Genomic DNA, 21,995 nt, shown 5'->3' on the forward strand with positions numbered 1-21,995 from the left:
CGTTTAAAAGAAAACAACGAGTCTTCGGTGGGTGTCAAAAAGTATCTCGCAGCGTCGAGAAAGAGCAAGTTGCGTCTCGTTTCTGGTCGGCGTCTGCGGCTTTTTGTTGCTGAAACAATTATGATAACGGTGGAATTCAGGTCTGTCTGAAGTTCGTATTTTGCTAGAGTCTGCACCGTACATTATCACCCTCTCGCTGCGAAAATCAGCCAATTACCTCACTTAACTCACTTCTCCGTCTCTTGGTGTTTGTCTTTGAAAGTTCTCCTCCGATTTGTCTTTTTGGCGTCCAAATTTAAATAAACGACACCCGCTCTCAGGAAGCCATACCTCAATCGTCCTTTTGCCGGTCTCGAACTTGTTAAACTCGCACACAGGATAATACGTGCACGCGTAATCCTGTTTCGCAAATTTCAACTTTGTTCGGGACACGTGGAGTACTCGAGCGAAACTTGATGCACTGAGACAAATTCGTCTGCAAACTTTGTATTAAAAAGCGTCTCGTTACACTCATATACATAAGTCTCCCCCGGAATCGATCCCGGAATTAGCATATTTCTGTAGCCGAAGAAATGCCTATATATGTATACGCCGTCACTGCTGAATTATTTATGATTAGGGCTCCGTTCCGGTCGCAAACTGCCGATACACAATTTTATTCGACGAAATTAGGCGAAGCGACTCGTTTCGGCCCTCTTTTATCGTCACCATTTCGAATTTCCCGCCAGAAACCAATCCGGTCATCGTTGCGATGCATTGTTGGTTGTCTAACCTTCAAATTTCACAAAACGTCAAGGAATGTTTGTTGCTTTTTGCAACGAGAATCGAAATTGAACCGATGAAAATTCTCTTCATTTCCGTCCCATTTAGAGCGAGTTAAGCCATCCCGACGAATTATTTTCGCCTCTTTGTATTTTTCGAGAGCGCTCCGTGGGCGGCTCCTATTTCGATTCCGACTTTGCGTAGCTCTCGAATAAAAATTCCTTCGATAAAATAAAACATTTTAATCTGTTTGTATACAAGAAGCGCCAAGTTTCCTGCAGAACGTAAAGTAATTCGTTCGGTGCTGTGGCCCTTGAAAACTTCCGGGATTGATAAATTGAATTTTAAATCCTTTGAGGTTATGTTCTTGTAAATAAAATAACAACAAATAAGTCCGATATTGGTTCGGAATCTGATTGTGTGTTGAATTAGTTCTGGAGGGGTCGATGCCGGAGATAAATATTGTTTGAATTGTTTCCACGGTTCGTACACTTGCTTCCATTAAAAAGTAAAACGGGACAGGTTCGGTGCAAAGGGAGAAACTCCAATAGATATTTTACAGTGGAAAAACTGTCACATAAAAGATTCATTGCTCCGGTAACTTCTCTACAAATGCACCGGAATCTCAAATGTTGCAAAAAAAGGACAACTTGGCCGTAAGTCGAGGATAAATAACACAATGGACGACCAAGGAGCTCGTCTTGCATCGATCTGTCATTTCGGTAATTTCTTTCGAAATAAATCAACCCCCTAGCTCAAATCATATATTCAGAACAAAAATAAGACTAGATAACACAAATCGATGTACTGGTCGACCCCCGCACCGACCACCCTACTTCCGGCACTCGTCTTTGGCAGATCCAGCTGTGATCACCTTGGGCAATTCCTTCTCGTTCTTCCTCAGCATCTCTTTGGGATCGTAGAGACAAAGTCCCGCTTTGGAAGCCGCCTTCTCCGCATCTTCCTTCAACCTCATCCTCTTGAACTCTTCGGGACTGGGACATCCAGGTCTCGCTTTGAAATAGTTGACGATCCTCTCCCACAAGCTGAGCTTCTTCTGGGGCTGGACGACTTCTTCGTCGACGACTTCGCACAGTCCCTTCTCCTCTTCTTCCTTGCAGTCGACGTCTTCCTGCTGGTCCGTGCACTCCCTCTCGTCCTTTCTCGTCCTGAAGTACATCCTGCTCTTCTTCGCGGTGTCGTCGATAACGTCGTCGGTGGGATAGGGCGTTATGAAATGTTCCTTTTCTGGAATTATGGGGTTCTTGGGCTGGAGGTGGCTGTCGTTGACGGGGCACTCGCACGGGGGGGTCGTGTGGTCCTTCAGTTTGTCTTTGGTGCGTTCAGAGTATTCGTACAGGGTGCTGCAAGTAGAGATGAAGCGGTTCATGGTGTTGAAAACTAAAGAAACGTCACTCGAGCCTTCTCTGATCATTCCCGACTTGGTACCGCCGAGCGTGTTGCTCTTGTAGATGACGAAGGTGACGCAGTCGACCGGCGCCGACTTGGTGCGTTTCACCGTTTTCAAACCGACCTCCGTGCTGTCGCATTTGCTCACTTCTAAGGGTTTCTGGGTCAGAATGAGCGGCGCCGAAGGCTTGATGTCGATTATGATGTTGTAAGACTTCTCGTCGAGCTGCGTCGTGGGCAAAGTGGCCAAATCGTACTTCAGCTTGAACAGATCGTACTCTCTGCTCATGCAAGTGCTGTAATGCCTCCTAGATGTGGTACTGTACGATCTCTTGTTTGTCTTGACCGGCTCGCACTCAGCACTCTTCACTTCTACTCGTTTCCAGTACAACCAATCGTCTTCGTCGGCTCTAGGAATGTCCTCGCAGTCGTTAAGCTTGGGACAAATCCTCGGTGGTTCGCAAATGTGTACTTTCTTCAGTCTGCGCAAGGGTTTCACATCTTCCGGTGGTTCCGCCTCGATGCAAGGACAATCTGCGATTTCCAGCTTTGGCAGTTTCTTCACTTTCACCTTGAGGTTCTCGTCGGCCCTCGGTGGACACTCTTTCTCCTTGACGGGACATATCCTCTTGAACGTGACCGGTTTCTTTTTGAGTTTCTTCAAAGGAGGTGTGTCTATGGGGGGTTCCGGTTCGACGCAAGGACAAGAACCTGGAGGCATGACCGGCAACATTTTCCTCTTAACTTTCAGGTTCTCGTCCGATCTTGGAATGATGCACTCCAACAGATTTTTGCAAACTTTCGGCGGTTCCACCACCGGTTTGGGGACCAGCTTCTTCAAAGGAGGAACATCCACCAGCTCGACCGGGATGCAAGGACACTCCTTGGGCTCGATCACGGGCAGCTGCTTCGGTTTGACGACCATGCCGTCATCGGCGCGTGTTCCGCAGGTTTCCTTGACGCACACCTTCACCTTCTCCTTGGGTACATTCCTCGGCTTCAACCTGAAACACAACTAGTACCAAGCAACGAGCAACACTTCGACACGAACCTTTTCAGCTGAAAGAACACGTCTGGGATGTCCTCTTCGATGCAAGGACAGTTTTGTGGCACAAAAACCGGAAGCTTCCTTTGCTTCACTTTCAAGTCCTTATCTGCTCGGACCGCGTCCGCGCACAGCACCGTCTCGCAACTCGGCCTCGGCTTCTCCACGTACTTGATCTTCTTCAGTCTGCGGAGCGGCGGCACGTCTTCCGGGGGCGGCTGCTCCACGCACGCGCAGTCCGACTTGATGATCGGTAAGACCTTCTTCTTCACCTGAAGCCCGTGGTCGGCCCTTATCGTCTCGTCGCACTTAGCTGCCACCTTACAAATCCTCTCCGGTTCCTTCACCGCTTTCGGCTTGAGTCTGTTGAGCGGCACGTCCCTCAACGGCTCCTCTTCCACGCAAGGACAATTGTTGATCTCGAGCTTCGGCAACACCTTCTTGTCGACCTTGAGGTTGTCGTCGGCGCGCGGGGGACAACACTCCTTGCCCACGCACTCGATGCACACCTTCGGCGGCTCCGGAATCTTCTTCTTGGGCAGCCTGCGAATCACGAAATCGGTCATCTCGCGCTCCTCGCACGGACACTCGTGCGCCTGGATCACCGGAAGAGTCTTCCTCTTGATTTTGTAATTGGCGTCGGCTCGCGGCGTGGTGCACACCAGTTCCTGCGCGCAAATCTTCTCCGCTTCCTTCTCCTCGAACCGTTTCTTGAGACGCACCAAAGGCTTGCCCTCCTTCAGGGGGATGTCTTCGATGCAGGGACAATCAGGCGGAGACAATTTGGGCAACCTGCCGAAATGAATCTTCTTAGGTTTGCATCTCTTCACTCGGCGACACTCTTCCTGCAGCTGTCCCAATTTCACGGTCACGTAGTCGTCGCAAATGACCTTCGAAGATTTGTTGTTGTGTTGCAGCGTGGTCGAAGTGTTGTAGCTTCGATCGCCGCCCAACAAGTCGTGACTCGACTCAGTTTTCAGAAAGCACTCGCTGCTCCTTCTCTTCGATGCCGACTCGCTGATGTTCTGGTAGAACTGATCCATCCCTCCCAGATTCTTCTCTTCGAGCACGCTCTCCACCAGGGCCTTGTCTTTCTTCTTCTTCTTCAGCAGCGCTGTACTCGACCGTCTGGAGAAGCTCGAGCTCAGAGACAATTTGGGTCCTTTGGCCTCGACCCCCGCCTTGGTCGACGCTTTCTTCGTCTTGTTGCAACTCGTACTGTAGTTCATCTTGTTCACGTCGACGCTTTTCGACGAGCTCTTCTCGTGCAACGCCACCTTCTTCGTGTCCTCGTATCCCGGGTACTCTTTCTCCGACTGGTAACTGCTGTACTCCTTGTACTGGCTGTCGTCGAATTTCTTCTTCTTCCTGTCCATCTGGCTGGCAGCCGTGGTGGTCATAGTCGGGTAGACAATCTTGCCGCCCTTCTTGAACGACGCAGGGCAGTACAAGTTGTCGTTGGAACCGTACGGCTTCAGATTCCCTGGTTGGAGATGGACGAACAGGTGCTTCTGCTTGTTCTGCTCCATCTTCTTCATGTATTCCAACACGTCGTAGTAGTTCCCATCGTTGCGCGACCCGTCGGCCAACTCGTAGATAGGGTTGCCCTCCTCGTTCTTCTCCTCAGCCGCGTACTTGTCCTTGAACTCTTTCGCGGGGTCCCTCACCGTCAAATCCGTCGCCGCGGGGAAGTTGTTCCGGCGGCTGGGTCTCGCTTCTTCTTCCACTTCGTACTGCACTTCTTCTTCTTCATCTTTGTAGCGACTTTCTATCGGGGGGACAAGCTCACTTTACTCCCGCACCACCAAGACAATACACTTTACCTCTCAAATTCTCCAAAGACTTCGAGATCTTCCTGACTTGGAACAAGCTGTGGTTTCTTTTGTTTCGCGGCTGCTTCTGCGGGGGCTGCGAGCAAGACCGGTGCTGCTTCTTGCAACTCTTTTCGTTTGATGCGGACGTAACAGTAGATGAGTATGCCGAGTTGAATGTGTAGGAACACTGCAAGAGAAAAAAAACTATTTTGACATTTGCAAAACGTCAAAATTTTTCCCTAAGAGGAGTTTTTTAAATTTCGCCCCCCGGGGGCGGTCCCTCTCGCCGCATTTTGTTCCTGACCGCGCTTACCGTCTTGGTGAAGAATTTGAAAACCGAGCGTGCTGCCATTCTACGATAATTTCACAAAATTTTCTAACACTTCGAAAAACGATTTTTTTAGTTAAACAAAAGGTGATCGTATGAACAAGCATCGGGTGACTTAATCCGTTTTTATTCGGGAATTGGCCGCCCTCCCACCCCTTAATCTCCGTTTCGCGTTAACGCGAAATAATTAACCACACGCGAAACAATATTTACGAAATTGTCCATCGATTTGGAGCGTCGCCCATCAATTCCCAACACCACTCGGATCGTCTCTTGCGCTCGTTTCGCCCTCTTAAGCACGAAACTTTCCTGATAAATATGTGTTTTCGTAACGGAACCGCGATAAACATCGCATTTATTGTCGTTAAAAAATAAACAATGAGGAGAAGAGTGGGCCTCGCATATTGCGGAAGCGATCCCACCGGCTCGGGGGATTTGGCTCATGACGTAAGCCGATTAAAGGGGGTGGATAGTCAATGGTTGCGAAGTGGCGGACAGGCGGCGAGTCTGCCCGGCGGCCGGGGGCGGCGCACGGAATTAAGAGCCGTGCGGACAAGACGATCGGTTTTGACACAAAGTAAGTACCTTTCAGGAAAAGAAATCCGCAAAATAAATAACCCAGTCCGGTGAGTAATCCACAAACCTGAAACGCTCACAATTCAGACGTTTCATATTTTTCTGTACACCCTGTACACAAAACAACCAAATCCTCCAAATCTTTGACCGATACCACAAAATAAATATCAATTTTCAATCAAGCAAACAAACAACAAAATGGTGTCAACAATTTAGACAATTTATCTGCTTCGATTCGACCAACTAGTTCCTGCGATAAGGATAATAAATTAATTCATTAGTTTAACAATAATTTGATTAGTGTTTGTCTTCTCCGGCCACCCCGCACCATCTAGCGGGAGCCTCGGCGAGCGAGGGCGGCGCTCTGTAATTCGCCGCCGCCACCACCTTTGACCCGGATCCTGCACTAAACACCCCTTACAGGTGCCGTCACGCGAAACAAATATTTGGACAGATCGCTTTTCCCACATCATCGTACGCGCGAGATTTGTTTGCACGTCTTTACGGAATTATTTATAACAATTACAACAATAAGAACATTCACAAACAATGTGATTAGGTGATAAGACCAGATATTTTTACTAGTGTTACATTTTATATTTGTTCTTGTGCTCGATGGCTTGGTCTTTCTCGACGTAGAAAATGGGGAAAGTCGGCGGCAACGGTGAGTCCAGATTTTGTAAATCGTTTTGTTTGACGTTCCTTCAGGGTCTAGGGAGTGTTGCACGGCGAGAGATGTGCTCTGGTACCTGGTCTTCTTCGGCTTCGCTGTCAACTACATGTTGAGGACCAACTTGAACATCGCCATTGTATCAATGGTGAAAGCCAGGCCTGGCAACAACCTCACACTCACTAGCGAGTGTCTGGTCCCGCAGAACGACTCCTATTTGCAAAGAACTGCTCCGGATGGACTCAACTCCACGGACAAAGTATTCCAGGGTAACGCCTCGAGGGTCGCCTTCCCCTGGAACGAGAAGGAACAGTCGCGCGTCTTGGGCGCCTTCTTCTGGCTCCACTGGGTCACCCAAGTCCCTGGGGGGATCCTGGGGTCCAAGTACGGCGCCAAACTGGTCTTCGGCTTGGCTAATTTCACTGCGGTCTTGTGCTGCTTCTTCATTCCGATGGCGGCGTTCGTGGGGCACGAGTATCTTATCGGATTGAGAATCTTGCAAGGGATCCTGGCCGTAAGTTGTTTTTAAACAAAGAGTGTTTTTAACCGCCACAAGCAACAAGGATTACGTTGGAGGATTTTATTCTGGTCGGTAAACAAGGTCGGGTAATGAAATCCAGACAAAGGGAGGGTCGGCGAGCACAAAAGTTTAATTTTGACATTGTTAATGTTCGTGATTCCGGACTAATAGAATTCCGGGTGAAAACAGGTGGACGGCGATGAGAGCTTTTCAGCTGGGATAGAATTAGTTGTGGAGGTGAAATGGAGAAAAAGTGTTTTTTCAGAGGAATTTTCGAGCAGACAAAATTCCCGATTGGATTTAAATAACAAATTAACTTCCCCTGCAAACATTTTCAACAAATTTTTTCGTGAAATATTTCAGCGATTCTGCACGTAATTTCAGACCACTTCAAAGCCTCAATTAACTCCTGCTGTGCTTTATCCGGATTTAATCCCCGCAAACTCTGTCACAACTGAACGAATACGTTTTTGGTTTTTGGTATTTTTTCTTGTTTTACTGAAATCCTAGTCTAGGAGCAATGCCGGGCGTCTATAGGCCGCGCTCCGCGCCGAGCCCCGCCATTGGTGCGTCTCCGTCACGTGACCTGTCAAACATGTTGCAGGGTTTCGCTTGGCCCGCGATGCACAACATGACCGCCAGGTGGATCCCCCCCAACGAAAGGAGCAAGTTCGTCACGGCCTACTTGGGTAATTAGCAATCTGGTCAACTGTCCAATCATTGATTGATCGCTCCAATTAGGCAGTTCAGTCGGTGCAGCTTTAACGTACCCCGTGTGCGGCTTCATCATCCACCGCTGGGGGTGGGAATGGGTGTTCTACGTGTCGGGGGTGGCAGGATCGGTATGGTTTATGGCGTGGTGGTTTCTGGTGTTCGATAGTCCGGCCAAGCACCCTCGCATCTCGCCGGAAGAAAGGGAATATATTTTGGACAGTCTGGGGCAGAGCTACACAAAAGAGAAAGTAAAAAATTTTGCGAAAAGGTTGTTGTATGTGTATATTTGGGATGATTGATTAGGCACCGGTTCCTTGGAAGAGCATAATGTTGTCGGTGCCGGTCTGGATGAATATCTTGGCGCAGTGGGGCGGGATTTGGGGGTTCTTCACGCTGATGACTCATGCCCCCAGTTATTTCAAGTTTATCCACGGGTGGAGCATTCAAGCGGTGAGTTTTTTTTTTAATTTATGATTCCTGTCGAGAGATTTTGTTCTAAATCTGGTTGTCGAATGACGATTTTGCATGTTTTTTACCAATAAAATCAATTCTGTGAAGACTCAAGGTCTACCTCAAATCGATATTTTAATTTAAGAAAAAAAAAAATGTTTACTGGAGAATTGAAAATCGATAAATGGAGATAACGTCCCTGTTAGTACCTAGTATTAAATGACAATTATTTTGTACATGACTGTATCCTCCAGGGAAATAGTAAAGATGTTCCTGATAACACAAATTGAAAAAGTTTGTATGTTAAAAAAAAAATTCAAATAAAATAATAGAATTTTCAAGGAAAGTTAAATAGATTCGTTTTATAAATAAAAATAAGTAATTCTTCCATCCCTTGTGTTCAAAAAATAATCTGACTCTTTGAAATTTAATTTTATAACGAAAATGTTTCACGTTTTATTTTTGCTATTATTAATTTATTTAAACCTTTTGACCATTACTTACCTTGAATGTTTTGCCCAATTAGATTAGGAGTTGCTCAAGGTCGAATACCTAAGTCTTATCCAATATCTCTATATTTTTTGCTCTATATTGACTACTACAGGGTTATTTATTATAAATGAATGTCCCATCGCAGTTGGCGTTGGTGGCAAGCCTCATAACATGAGTCAGACTAATATCGCCGATAGGTGTGCGATACTGTCTCATGTTGCGAGGCTGCATCCAAAATTTATGTGGTTTTCAATTGATTCTTAACCAAATTGATTAACATTAATTATAAATAAATAAATATTAATTATAATTAATTGTCTTAACCATACTTATGGTGACAAAACTGACAGATCTAGTTACTTTTTGTGTAAACAACTAACCGGGTGAGCAACAATAACTGTTTCAGTTGGCAATAAAAAAATGTACATCAAATTGGCAAGACTATTAATTGTATAGTTACGGCCACGGAATTTCACAATTATTTTACTGTCATTTCGAAAAAACTTGTGTAGCCTAAGCTTTATTGTCATTATGACTGATATTCAAAATTTTTGTGACAAAAATTCTGTCACGCCTACTAAAAATCAAAATGCCACCATTAACGTTTTTGACATCCATGTCAAAAATTAGTTAGAAATATATAAAACCTGTTTTATAGCTAATGTCAGTTGAATGACAACGACTAGCCGTGACTGTACCTATTTCCGTTTGTTTTATTGACATTATTGACAGCTGGCATACATTTCAAATTTAAACGTCTTGGTTTTTGTAATCTCTTATTAATAAAATGGTTTTCTCGTTGGAACATGACATAAAAGTCACCAAAAATCACCAGAATTTTATTGCCAACTCAAACAGGCCTCACCTGCAATTACGTGATTTAAAAACGAACGCCAGATGTGACATTTCGGAAACTGTCACTCAACTGTCAAATGTCAAGTGGAACGATAAGAAAGTTAAACAAAATGTTGTTTTTTGAAAAAATTGATACAGTAAGTAAAGTTAAACAAATGGAGCATACGAATGGCATTAAGTGCTAAGGTTCTTCGAATTAAAATTTCATTTTCAAATGTGGCATTAACATATCGGTCACAAAAATGGCGCATGCAGATATTATAAAGTCTTTTGACCTTAATGTAGTTACACACGCTTTACTCCACACTTGAACCTTTTGTAACTTCTGCAAAGAAAAAAAAATGTCTTAGTGTTTTAAATAAAATCAATAATCAGCGATTTTACGACGTTTTACCGATGACATCCGTGCTGTCAGTGTTATTTTTAATGTTGGTAATATTCAGAGTATAAGCAAATCCTAGTTAAAAAAATGTCAAACATGAAATTGAGGTTATGGTAAAAGACAATTTATATTTCGTGAAACATCAACAACAAACAAGAACTCGATCTTCAACATGGTCTAAACCTGGTTAAACTAGGTCATCCTCGGAATCCGAATCAGACTACATATTTTCTTTAATTTGTCGGAAATGCGGCGTCAAGGTAAATTGCCAAATTAGGAAATTGAAAATTACTAAATTGAAAGAGCAAGTGATGCCAACATACTGTCATACTGACAGTATGGATGTCATTGAAAATGACTATAGATAGAAAAGGAGTTATAGACTACGTCCACTGATAGAATGCCGTTTTTTAAATATCCTTAGATAACAAAATCCCCAAACCACAACATTAAAATACCGGGTGATTTTAAATTATTGTGAGTTTTTTTCTTAAGTTGGGAACATTTTTCATAAATTATTTTGCCAAACTTGATACCTTAATCAACACATTGGCGTACGTGCTACATATTCGGGACATGGAATCTTGGCCACAACTGACATTTAACTGACAAATATGTGTGAACTGGCCTTTATTGAATATAACCCAACTTTTGACTCGATAATTCCATTTACTTGCTTTTTTGATGTCACAAGAAAAACTTCAAAGTGATTTTATTAATGACACTAATGATTGGTTTACATCATTTTTTTTAGAAATGTCAAAAAAATGTTGGCCAGGATTCCGTGTCCGGAATAGTAAGTCATTTTGACATTTTATGTATCAATAAATTGTGTCAAATACGCGAGGACGCCTATGTTTATGTCAACTATCACATTAAAAAGCAGAATAACCAACAATACCTAATATTACCAACCTATGAAAAAAAGTCACATTCATTTAAAATCACCCGGTATTAACAAAGTATCATAGATTGTGTTGGTAATATCTTGAAAGATTCGCGCCACTGATTCTCATTGGTTGTTATGAAACCCACGCGAAAAATAAATTATAATGACATTTCAAATTTGAAACTGTCAGTGCTGTCAAGTAGTTTAAGCATTTAGAATTGCGGTTTTTCATTTTTAGAGCTTTGTTTTGCATTTCTCTGGTTTTAAAAGTTATTAGTTTTAATCGTGTTGCTGTTTTGATCTGTTCCGTTGCCATTTTTTGTGGATTTTTTTGAATTTGTGAACACTTTAAGTGACATTACAAACATCCAAAATGATACAGAAGTAATTTTTGTTCATGCATTAAATATTAAATAATCTCTTTTTTGTGTTTAGCCATTTCCGAAAAATGCTGGATATTTTAATGTCAGTACCCAGCTTTTTTCGGAAATTCGAAAATGTATTGTGGGTTGCATTTTTAATTCCATCGGGCACATTATCACTCGTGAAATACGCTGTATTAATAAAACCTAATATATTACTCCTACTATACTGCAGTTTTCTTTCGTCTTTCCAAAGTGCAAACATGCAGAATAATAATAAAACATCACGTGTAAACCTACTCATTCCATTTTTTTTTTAATTTCGCGCTGGATCTGGACAAAGTTTAATAATTTGAATTTGGCAATTTACCGCGTCATTGTAAATTGCCAAATTAGGAAATTCAAAATTACTAAATTGAAACAGGAAGTGATGCCAACATACTGTCATACTGACAGCACGGATGTCATTGAAAACAACTATAGATAGAAAAGGAGTTACACTTTATTGGTCAAGGTCTTATACCATTTCAACTCATTTGTTCCATTTGCATCAAATAAAAAAATACAGAACTGAAAAATATGTATTAATCATTTTACGGCAACCTACTCACAAATTTTTAATTTTGTTTATCTTTAATTGATAAATAATAAATTTGTTTAATAAATGTTTAATAACTTGAAGCTGACTTGCAAAACTTGCCCATAAATATTTGTTAAAATTTAAGTTTTTACATTTCAGAATTAAGAAACATCATCGAACATTCATGAATTAATTTTCGCTCATTCCATAATAATTTTGTTGCTGTTAACACTTCTTCCGTCGTACACAAAACTCCATTCGATCGCATTTCTCGAACCACCCCTTGTACAAAGTTAATTAGAGCCATGTTTTCATTACGCGTACGCACTAGTTACCATTAATTTAAATAAATTACACTGGAAGGCAATGCACGGGCACGGAACTCCAGAAAAACCTCTTTAAATCCACTCAAGTGTTGTCTGTAATTCGCCATTCCCTTTGATTATTATTTCGAAAAGCCAGCCGCCTTTTGCACAAACTCATAACCCCATCATTCAGTCATCCGCACAATTTTTAATGAAAAAATCAAATTTTCGCTGCGAACACTCCACCCCGATGAAAAACATCGAACACCATCACCGCAGCCATTGTCACCCTTTCTCTTGACCCAAATTGCTTTCAGACGGGACTGCTCTCCGGCTTGGGCCACGTCCTCCGCACCACCTGGTCCTACATGTCGGGCTTGCTGGGCGACCACCTCCTCAGGACGAACAGGATGAGCAGGACGAACGTGCGGAAGCTGGCCACGGCGGGATGTGAGTTATCCCTCGTAAAATTCAACAGTAAATCTTCGTGTCGGGTTCGCTTTATGTCGGCAGTAAAACGGATGTCGTCATTATCGCGGATTAACATTTCCAAATCTTGTATTACAAAGTGTTTCTTTTCAAATGGGCCGCAATAAAATTCCGGTGTAGTTTTTAGTGGCGGCGGCTTTTACACTCCGCTTCTCTCCGTTCTTGTGTTTATCTGCGATTTGGTTTGATGATTCCGGCGGTGTGAGCTGGCGCGGATGCACACCGCTAAATGGATGTGCTCGGGTGGTTGCCTAAGCGAGGCGAAGACGTGGCACCCTCTGGACACGGATTAATGTTTGATTTTGTTGTTTATCGGGTTGAAATGTTTTGCCCGGAAGGGCCACGGAGTGAAATTTGTTGCCTGAATAATGTTGTTAATCGAAGCGCACCGAGAAAAAACTCTTGACTTTTTATTATCTTGTTTGATGATTATGTTATTATGACACTCGTGAGAAAGCATGCCAGATAAAATAGCGTTGGAGACAAAACATAAAAAATAGTTCGGTACACTGATTCCTATCAAAATAAATACATTTCAAAGTACATCAGATAACACAGATTTGGAAATAGAAATGTGTGACGAAAAATAATCACAAAGCAAAGAGGAATCGCTCTGATGTCGTGTCCTTTTGAAATGTGAACCTGCTCCAGTTGGGACGTGATGAAAAAAAAGTACAGTTGAAATGATAACGCTCTGTGAATTTTATTATTATTTTGGTGGTTCAGAGAAGCTTCTAAAAACATTTTATTGTTTTCAACTGTCATAAATTCTCATTTTTCTCCTTTGTAAACTGTCTCCTAACTGCTCTAAAGCAAAAAATAGCAGATAACCAACCGTTGCCCTAGACAACACATTCAAAGTGACATTTCTTGAAAAATTTGTCAAAACTGTCAAAAGCAAATACAAAATCATTTTTAAAAGATTTGGATGCTTGGGGGACGTCGTTTCAAACAATAAAATTTTGTATCCAACTTGTTTCTGCGTAAATTGGGCTTTTCTAATTGCCCTCGAGGCCTTAAAACCCTCGCTACGCTCGTGTTTTAATCTTGTCCCTCGGGCAATTAGAAAAGCCCTCGAGGCCTTAAAACCCTCGCTACGCTCGTGTTTTAATCTTGTCCCTCGGGCAATTAGAAAAGCCCAATTTACACAGAACTCGTTGCATAAATAACTATTTTACAAAACAAAAATTAAACCTAAAGAAAGGCTAAGAATGAGATTCCAGACGGAAAGTTTTCAGTCAAGAGGATAAATATCGCATAATTTCAAGCAGTTTGTCGATTAGTTTATCTATTTGAATTTTTTATTAAATTTAGAATATCATCGTAGGTATTTATAGCATCGCATTGATTATGAAGAATACTAATATTGTTAATGACATTGATAAAAAGTGAATGGATTTAATAGTGCAATATCATGAAGGATACAAAAGATGACTGGAAAATACAAAAAAGTACTTAATAATGTAAATTAAAAAAATTAAAAAATTATACAGGGTGTAACAAAAATAAGTGCATTAATTTTAACTGGTAACAGTACTCATGAATTACAACAACTTTTCTAAATATTTTTTTTTCGAAAACAAATTCTGAAGGGTTTTAAAAATTAACTCAAATTTACTAAAACTTCGCTAACCAGCCTATCAAATGATTTTAATCTAAATAGCTACATTTAATAAAGAAATAAAACAAGGTGGCAACAAAAAACAAACGAAAGTGAGACCTTTTTATTCATCAAATGCAATACGAAGGGAATAAAAACATTCAGTTTTTGCTGTTTAAGAAAATGTTCAAATTTATAAAATTCCAAGAAATTTTATTTAGAAAAGTTGTTGTAATTGATGAGTACTATTACCAGTTAAAATAAATGCACTTATTTTTGTTACACCCTGTATGTTGGTGGAAATTTACTTGTGTGTAATAACTTGCGGGAGGCGAACTCACTACCCCGCGATAGACTCAGCACCGAAACAAAGTGCAGAACACAATCAGGAATGTCTTGTTTCCGATAAACTTTGATTGAGGAAAATCTGTTCATTAGTTTTTGAATTAAGTCGATTTAAACAGACAAAAATTCTAAAAACTGCTGAAATATCCTCTGTATCGCTTAAGTAACACAAAAAGTCGAAAATTTGTTTAAATGCCGAAACAATAGACACTTCGATTTTATTTATGTGAAGATAAAAAAATTGACTTTCTAGAGATAAGAATTTCGTAACTAGACATATGAAACTTTTCTAAGAAAACTATTTGGACACTTGAGCTTTAAGTTAGCTAATCAAGATTTATTGACCAATTTTATTTGGTAGATTTAATATTTGTCAAAATATTTTTTTCTCAAGTTTTGTTACAACACTTTTCTTTACTTTTAAGAACAAATAGTAAATTTTAGTTTATGATAAGACTTGCAACACAAACAAGAGACAATGTTTACGAAAGAATAATTCCAGTCGAAATAAATTTTGCGCCAGTTTTTTTCTGACAATAAATAGTAGATTATATCATTAAGAATAGAAGTGAGTCTGTTTGTGCTAAGCCCAGAAACTGAGAACCGAGACGAAGTTGAACGGCCATCTTGCTATTTTTGATTTTGACATCTGTCATCCATGCACACGGGCGACTCGTGTACACCGCAGTGACACCGGTTAAATACAGGGTGTTATTTTGTACAGATATTTTAACCACGAGCTACTGGCTTCATGTAGAACACGGAAAAAATATCGAAAAAATTCTATGTCAAAAAATAAAATGACATTTATTTTTTGAGGTACAATTTTTTAAAATTAATTTTAGTCTTCTACGTTGTCAAACAACCTCGTAGGGTCGTAGGTAAAATTTCGGCACATTTTAAAAATACACCCTGTATATCATATTTTATAAAACGTACAGTGTACGTCGTACACCTATGCGGTTTCCTTGTTTTAAAGCATATTTCCTATAGGTTACTTCACATTGGCGTACATTTTATAAAACATGATATACAGGGTGTATTTTTAACATGTGCCGAAATTTTACCTGCGAAGTTGTTTGTCAATGTAGAAGACTAAAAGCAATTAAAGAAAATTGTAGCTCAAAAAATAAATGTCATTTTATTTTTTGACAGAATTTTTTAGATATTTTTTCCGAGTTCTAAATACATGAAACCAGTAGCTCGTGGTTAAAATATCTGTACAACTTTCAATAACACCCAGTATTGGGTAACATCTTCGTTATTTCGCTTTTTGGGTTTTTTTAATAGGGATAATTTAATTGTTAAATATTTCGTGTAATTGTTGATAAATAAATCGTGAGAAATGCTTCAAATGACCTTACATTCGGCCTGTGGACATTTCAACTCCTAGGACTTGAAGTGTTCAAAAAAAGCCACTTCAACTGTTTCTGTAGAGATACACAAAGGCGCGATATTCGGCGATGAACACGACGTAAAATCAAAGTTATTAAACGAAATTTAGTCTGAGAAATACCGCCTTTTAGAAAAAGTAGAAAGAAATAATAACAGCAATAAAATAAATCTCTGAAGTGCGAAAATATGTTCTACACACGTTCACAAAAAGCAAACCATAAACGAACAATCTTGTCAACAAAAGACACATTTATCACTAAACTACACCAACTTAGAGCCACGCCATCAAAAGAGCAATCAAGCCCCAATAAATCCCTCCAAGTTCTCTGTCTTAGTAACACGTACATCTGCACCAATTCATTTCTGTTTTCCCCAAATTACAAACACAAATAATCCCCAGACAATGCAACTGAATGCACTGGCCCCATATTTCAAAGCACCCAACCCGCCGCAAGATCCTCCACTCTATCAAAATTATCGATTCGTGCTGGTGGCCACGCATTCCGTTCGGTCTTTGTGCCAACATTTCATACGTCTGGAACATGTACCCCACAAGTATAACAGTTTGTTGTAACACAATATCCCAACTGACAAACTCTCGAGAAGCCTCAGGCCGACACTTCAACTTTGAACTGTTCAAAGCGACACAAAGCGTAATTCGAACAAGTTGGAAAAAGCTGCACCAATAATAATGATTGTTGACGTTTTGGACGGGTTGCAGGTACCATAGGACAGGGGGTGTGCATGCTGGCGCTGGCCTACTCGGGGTGCGACTACACCTGGGCGGTGGTGTGGCTGAGCGCCGCCGTCGCCATGAACGGATCAGTGTCCACGGGACCTCTCGCCTCCATGGTGGACATCAGCCCCAACTACGCCAGTAAGTAAGAAATAAATTTGTGACGTTGTTAAAGAAATGTCAAGGGGACTGTTGAGCTGTAATCGTTTGTTGCGCCAAACCAGATCTCTGAGAGAGCGGAAATCGTAATAATATTCATCGAACTAGGTCTTTTGTGAATCCTGCGGCGATTGTCGGCGTGGGATTGGTAAGCCCCAGAGGAAAGGCTTGAAAAGGACTGACTTCTTTGCCTGTCTCTCTGGTTATTCGTGTATTCACTCTAAACTTTGTATCTGATGCTCGCAATTTATATAAAACTGCTGACATCCAGACGAATAAGAAGTTTTCTCTTTTTTCAGGCGTTATCCTGGGCATCGTCAACTCTATAGTGGCTTTGGTCGGTTTCCTCACCCCCGCAGTAGTGGGACAACTCACCTACCAAAACGTAACCGCAATTCCAACACTCTCTCGACACATATTTACGATTAAATCTGCAGCAAACGGTGCAACAATGGCAGAAAGTCTTCTGGATATCGACCGCCATGTTGGTCAGCACCGGCGTCCTCTTCGTCGCCTTCGCAAAATCAGAACTCCAGCCTTGGAACACTCCCGACGCCCTCACCAACGGTTCCGAATTGATCTCGATGAAGAAAAACAACGACAAAGACGAAGACAAGAAAGACACACCCATAAAACAATAAAAACCACGCCTTGTCCAACCACGATTGGTCAAAATACTGTTCAGTCTCCCGTCCTCATCGAAATAAACTCAATCGTTCGTATGCCGACTCCTCCTCGTCTTGTTATTGGTCCCTGTTTTTGTTTAGTACCCCGTCCGTTATCAAAACAAGTCGGCTTTGATGGTTGAACCGAGCGGAATTAATTAGTGCGAAGATTAAACGAAACAGGTTCGTCTGTTTCGTACGGAAATCTGAACTGGGAAAATTATTTTGAGAGCGCTTAATAACAGACATGTTGACATTCCGGGCGAATAATCTATTCGAATTTCAATTGTGCTGAGGTTGCTTTGACAGCTCAAATCTCCATAATGCGCGACTAAAATTCTCCGGACGTAGTCGAGAGGGTTGCGGTTTTGAAAAAGACGACGGACTTGAAGGGAGAGTTGTTTGTTTAAGAGGGGGTCGTAATTTAATGAAACAAAAGTCGGTCTGGTGTAAATTCCCCGCGCTATATTAATTTATATTTCTGGAAGGGAAGTTTGGGGTGAAATCCCTCAAGAGCCGCAATAATCGACCTGACTCGACTTATCCAAAGCAGGCATCGACATGTTCCTGCTATTTCCTTTATCTTTGACCTTTTTATTGTCGTGTGATAAAAGAAAAGGAGAGGAATCGAGTACTTCGGTCCCCATTTCCTCTCGTTCCAGGTCAGGGGTTTTGTGAACCGACACTTAAAATCCATCGACTACACCCCTGTTCACACGTTATTAGTATTTGATTATTATGAACGGTCGCTGCGTCAGCTTAATTGGATCAGGTGTTCAGACATTAATTTTTTCTGATGCTTTTTGCATCGAGATCAAAGCCAAAGAAATACATGGCAAACAAACAACAAAGAACAACGAATATTCAAAATACAAAAATACGCTTTTTGTGCGGATTTAAAAAATTCTTGAAGGCTGTCGGATTTGTTGCAAGATGCTCGAGTATCGATTGAGCAAAAGCACACCAGTTTGACATATCTTCTCTCTAAAAAATATCAAGGCATTATTAAAGCTCTCGGCTCAATGTTTCGTTATTTTTTCCACGTGAAAAATCGCCTGGAAGTCTTTTAGGTGCTTTCGAAGTTTACAATGAAAAGTTAATCTCATAAATTTTTGTTATGAAGATTTGACTGTTTCATGTCGTTACAAGTATGGAAGGAGGTGCAGGAATTAGATGATTGGCCAATTACGAGAGAGTCGCTTTTAATTGGCAAAGTTGTGAAATATTTGTCCAATTAGCAACAATAAAATTGATATTAGCTTCCCGGGAGATATGAGGAGATGATGAAAATTACGTCAAGAGCTTGGATAACAGATCGAATAGGAGCAAGGAGGGACTTTGAGTTTTCCTTATGTTTTTTCAAGTTATTCTAGAAAAATGAATAGTCCAATCGCTAGGTACTTTTGTTTTAATTTGTGGGGCAGATAAACAAAGAAAAAATTGAAAATTATTTGTGTTACGTACGCCATATAAAAGATATTTTAACGGTTTTTAGAATTTTTGTATGTCTGTTTGAATCCATTTAATTTAAAAAATAATAAATCGATTTTCTTCAAATATAATTTGTTAAAAAGGGAGAATTCGTGATTGTGTTTTGCACTTTGTTTCATCACGATATGACGTCAGGGAGCTGAGGACTAACGGTAAATCTACATCGAGTACATCGTAATGTAATGAGCTCGCCTCGCCAACCTCAAAAGTTCCTTATTAATTTAATTTTTATTATAATGTCTTCAAAGAAGCTCTATGAAGACTTGAAGATGTGTTATGATTTTTTTTATGTACAGTGTGTTATTGAAAGTTGTACAGATATTTTAACCACGAGCTACTGGCCAAAAAATTCAATGTCAAAAAATAAAATGACCTTTATTTTTTGAGCTACGATTTTTTTTAATTGCTTTTAGTTTTTTACGTTGTTCTACAACCTCGTAGGTAAAATTTCGGCACATTTTAAAAATACACCCTGTATATCGTGTTTTATAAAATGTACGCCAATGCGAAATAACCAATAGGAAATATGCTTTAAAACAAGGAAACCGCATTGGTGTACGTTTTATAAAATATGATATACAGGGTGTATTTTTAAAATGTGCCGAAATTTTACCTACGCGGTTGTAGAACAACGTAAAAAACTAAAAGCAATTTAAAAAAATTGTAGCTCAAAAAATAAATGTCATTTTATTTTTTGAGCTACAATTTTTTTAAATTGCTTTTAAATGTCATTTTATTTTTTGACATAGAATTTTTTAGATATTTTTTCAGAGTTCTACATGAAGCCAGTAGCTCGTGGTTATAAATATCTGTACAACTTTCAATAACACCCTGTATCATTTCTCCCCCACTCGCCTCCCTAAACTAATAACACCTGTTCCACTTTTTTTTGACATAGAAAACCAGTTGAAATTAATTTCTAGGCAAGTGTCTGGAGTCTCCCGATTGGAAAAGCTTCGAACCCCCTGGAAATAAATCAAGACCCGCCCCTTGTAATCCCACTTCAGTGTAAAACATCAACATTATCGAGACGCACCCCTTGCAGGAATAATTGCCGCGATTGAAGCAAAATCTAATTAGCAAACGACTTCCCCGACCGCTCCGCCTAATATAAATATTTCGCGAAAACTCCATTTCCTCCCCCAAATCCCCACGTTTATTACCTCTCCGTAACATATTTTTTTCGTTGGATTTGTTCCGGTGCGTTTCGTATTCAGCGTCCGTCTTGATGCTGCAAGGCCCCCAGGCAAATAGCGTTTTAAAGCAAATTAAATAACGTTTCATTTTTGTACAAATAGCTCCAAGAAACGGGGTGAATGCAAATAGAGCGCGAGCCGGAGCGTGTGTGGACACCTTTATCAGATGTGGAAAGGGTGCAAACTGGTAATTAATTTTTTCCGCTGTGCTGGAAATTTGCCGACGAGTTGTTATAATTAATTATTTTTGCGGGGGCATAAAATAAATCTTGTTAATAGGAAGGTTCATTAACGCGTGCAGATTTTTGCGCAGTGATTTTGGAGAGGTGCCCCGCGAGGCGGAACAACTTGCTCGCGTACACGTTTGCCAACCTAATTTGGATAAAAATTGAAACGCCCCAAGCCGGTCCTTATCTTGTTTTAAACAATAAGAATTCAAAGTGGAATTGGTGGATCAGAATGTCGGCGAAAATTCAATCATAAATAAGGCGACAACAGACGCCGCCGCCGCCGCCCCGGGTGAAATACATTTTTCAATTTGGGGAATTTTCCGATTCGCACTATTCGTAAGAGCGCTTTGCGAGAGGGTCAAATCCGGGAGTCGATAATTATTGTTTCCAGCCATCAAACGTTCCTCTATGAACTCCAGAAATGTCAATATGGACTGTGCGTCGAGGGCCATTGTGCTATTTATAGCCCCTCCGGGGGATTATTTTTTGGCGAGACGAGTAGGTATTACCGAAAAATGGAAATCGGTGCCGGTGGGATTCCGTCAGACGTGCCGGGATCGAACCGATCTAATCTACTTCTTTTTTTGCACAACACAAGTGATCGGTGGTACTGGATCTTTTAACCAAATAAAAAAAATAGACAGACGGTAGGTTTTTTTATTGCGGTTGTTATTTACGTTTGTGGCGCTGGCTGCATACAAATTTGCCCTTTTCGAGCGAATTACCTTTGGACAAGATTGAGTTTGTTCGAGTTTGTTCAATTGAAAATTGATCGTTGCCTATTAAATTACTTTTAAAGCCTTGATCGGTACAGTCTTGTTGGGAAATTTAGTGGATATTGCAACGTTTCGCCGTTTCTTCTCGTTTTCTCTTCGAATGATATTTTTGCTTTTGTGGAGCTTGCTCCGAACAAAACTCATAAATAGGCACCCTTAATCAAAACGGTAATTTTACGTACTCACAAGCGGACGAAAAGTAACTCTTTTTCGGACGCTGACTGTGGCACCATCTGTTGGTCTGTTTAGTACGTCAGCAACGAAACCGACAACGCCGATAATTGTCCTATCACCATAAATTATGTAAATAGTAAATTTGTAGTTGGCAAGCTGGAAGCTGATAACAAATACCATAAAATAATAAATTTATCTACATATGTATTTGGAAAAGGTACGTACAAAGTAAATTTGTAATTTTTCCACTGATATCTTTTACTTTGTAGTTCGTGCGGTCGTCTAAAAAATTTAACGGGCACGTTTGCCAAAAAGTGCCTTTTGTCCTCGCCCGTTTTCAAACCTCGGCTACGCCTCGGCCAGAAAACTCAGACTCGGGGGAAAAAGCTGCAGTTTTTGGCCTGGATACACAAATAACTACTTGGTGGATTTCTGATTTATGTTTTCGTTTGGAGGAAATTTTACTTGACTGCAAATTGATTAATAAAAAGCAATGAGTAAAAGAAATTGGTAAATTTGGAAGCATAACTTTAAACTAAATTTTGGGTTCAATTTAGTCCCTGGGGAACATCCCAAGGTACAACT

The 21,995-nt window shown here is 40.8% G+C and overlaps 2 protein-coding genes across 3 annotated transcripts; one reads left to right on the top strand and one right to left on the bottom strand.

The window, feature by feature from the left end:
* Positions 1 to 1,513: 1,513 nt before the first annotated feature.
* LOC138125672 (titin-like) lies at positions 1,514 to 5,479 on the bottom strand. Of its 2 annotated transcripts, XM_069041119.1 has the most exons (5): positions 5,345 to 5,479; positions 5,041 to 5,218; positions 3,224 to 4,985; positions 2,185 to 3,176; positions 1,919 to 2,126 (listed from the first exon to the last, which is right to left on the bottom strand). In XM_069041119.1, exons 1-5 carry the CDS (start codon positions 5,381 to 5,383, stop codon positions 2,086 to 2,088), a joined length of 3,012 nt encoding a protein of 1,003 aa, XP_068897220.1. In that variant the 5' UTR covers positions 5,384 to 5,479; the 3' UTR covers positions 1,919 to 2,085. The 2 variants fall into 2 exon arrangements, with proteins under 2 accessions (XP_068897213.1, XP_068897220.1); XM_069041112.1 differs by having other exon boundaries at positions 1,514 to 3,176.
* A 953-nt stretch (positions 5,480 to 6,432) lies between these two features.
* On the top strand, positions 6,433 to 17,606 carry NaPi-T (Na[+]-dependent inorganic phosphate cotransporter). The gene is made up of 9 exons (XM_069041132.1): positions 6,433 to 6,599; positions 6,644 to 7,119; positions 7,730 to 7,814; positions 7,867 to 8,087; positions 8,143 to 8,289; positions 12,472 to 12,604; positions 16,705 to 16,860; positions 17,178 to 17,263; positions 17,316 to 17,606. The coding sequence occupies exons 1-9, from the start codon at positions 6,578 to 6,580 to the stop codon at positions 17,517 to 17,519; spliced, it is 1,530 nt and encodes a 509-aa protein (XP_068897233.1). The 5' UTR covers positions 6,433 to 6,577; the 3' UTR covers positions 17,520 to 17,606.
* The last annotated feature ends 4,389 nt before the right edge of the window (positions 17,607 to 21,995 follow it).

The sequence above is a fragment of the Tenebrio molitor genome, chromosome 1, assembly GCF_963966145.1.
Source record: "Tenebrio molitor chromosome 1, icTenMoli1.1, whole genome shotgun sequence".
In the NCBI taxonomy this organism is placed as follows: domain Eukaryota; kingdom Metazoa; phylum Arthropoda; class Insecta; order Coleoptera; family Tenebrionidae; genus Tenebrio; species Tenebrio molitor.

Coding starts and splice junctions, on each gene's coding strand:
- NaPi-T (XM_069041132.1), top strand. CDS start 6,578: ATGGGGAAAGTCGGCGGCAACG. Junction 6,600..6,643: donor GGGGAAAGTCGGCGGCAACG/GTGAGTCCAGAT, acceptor ACGTTCCTTCAG/GGTCTAGGGAGTGTTGCACG. Junction 12,605..16,704: donor GAAGCTGGCCACGGCGGGAT/GTGAGTTATCCC, acceptor GACGGGTTGCAG/GTACCATAGGACAGGGGGTG.
- LOC138125672 (XM_069041112.1), bottom strand. CDS start 5,383: ATGGCAGCACGCTCGGTTTTCAAATTCTTCACCAAGACG. Junction 5,219..5,344: donor TCAAATTCTTCACCAAGACG/GTAAGCGCGGTC, acceptor TTTCTCTTGCAG/TGTTCCTACACATTCAACTC. Junction 4,986..5,040: donor GTCTTTGGAGAATTTGAGAG/GTAAAGTGTATT, acceptor TCCCCCCGATAG/AAAGTCGCTACAAAGATGAA.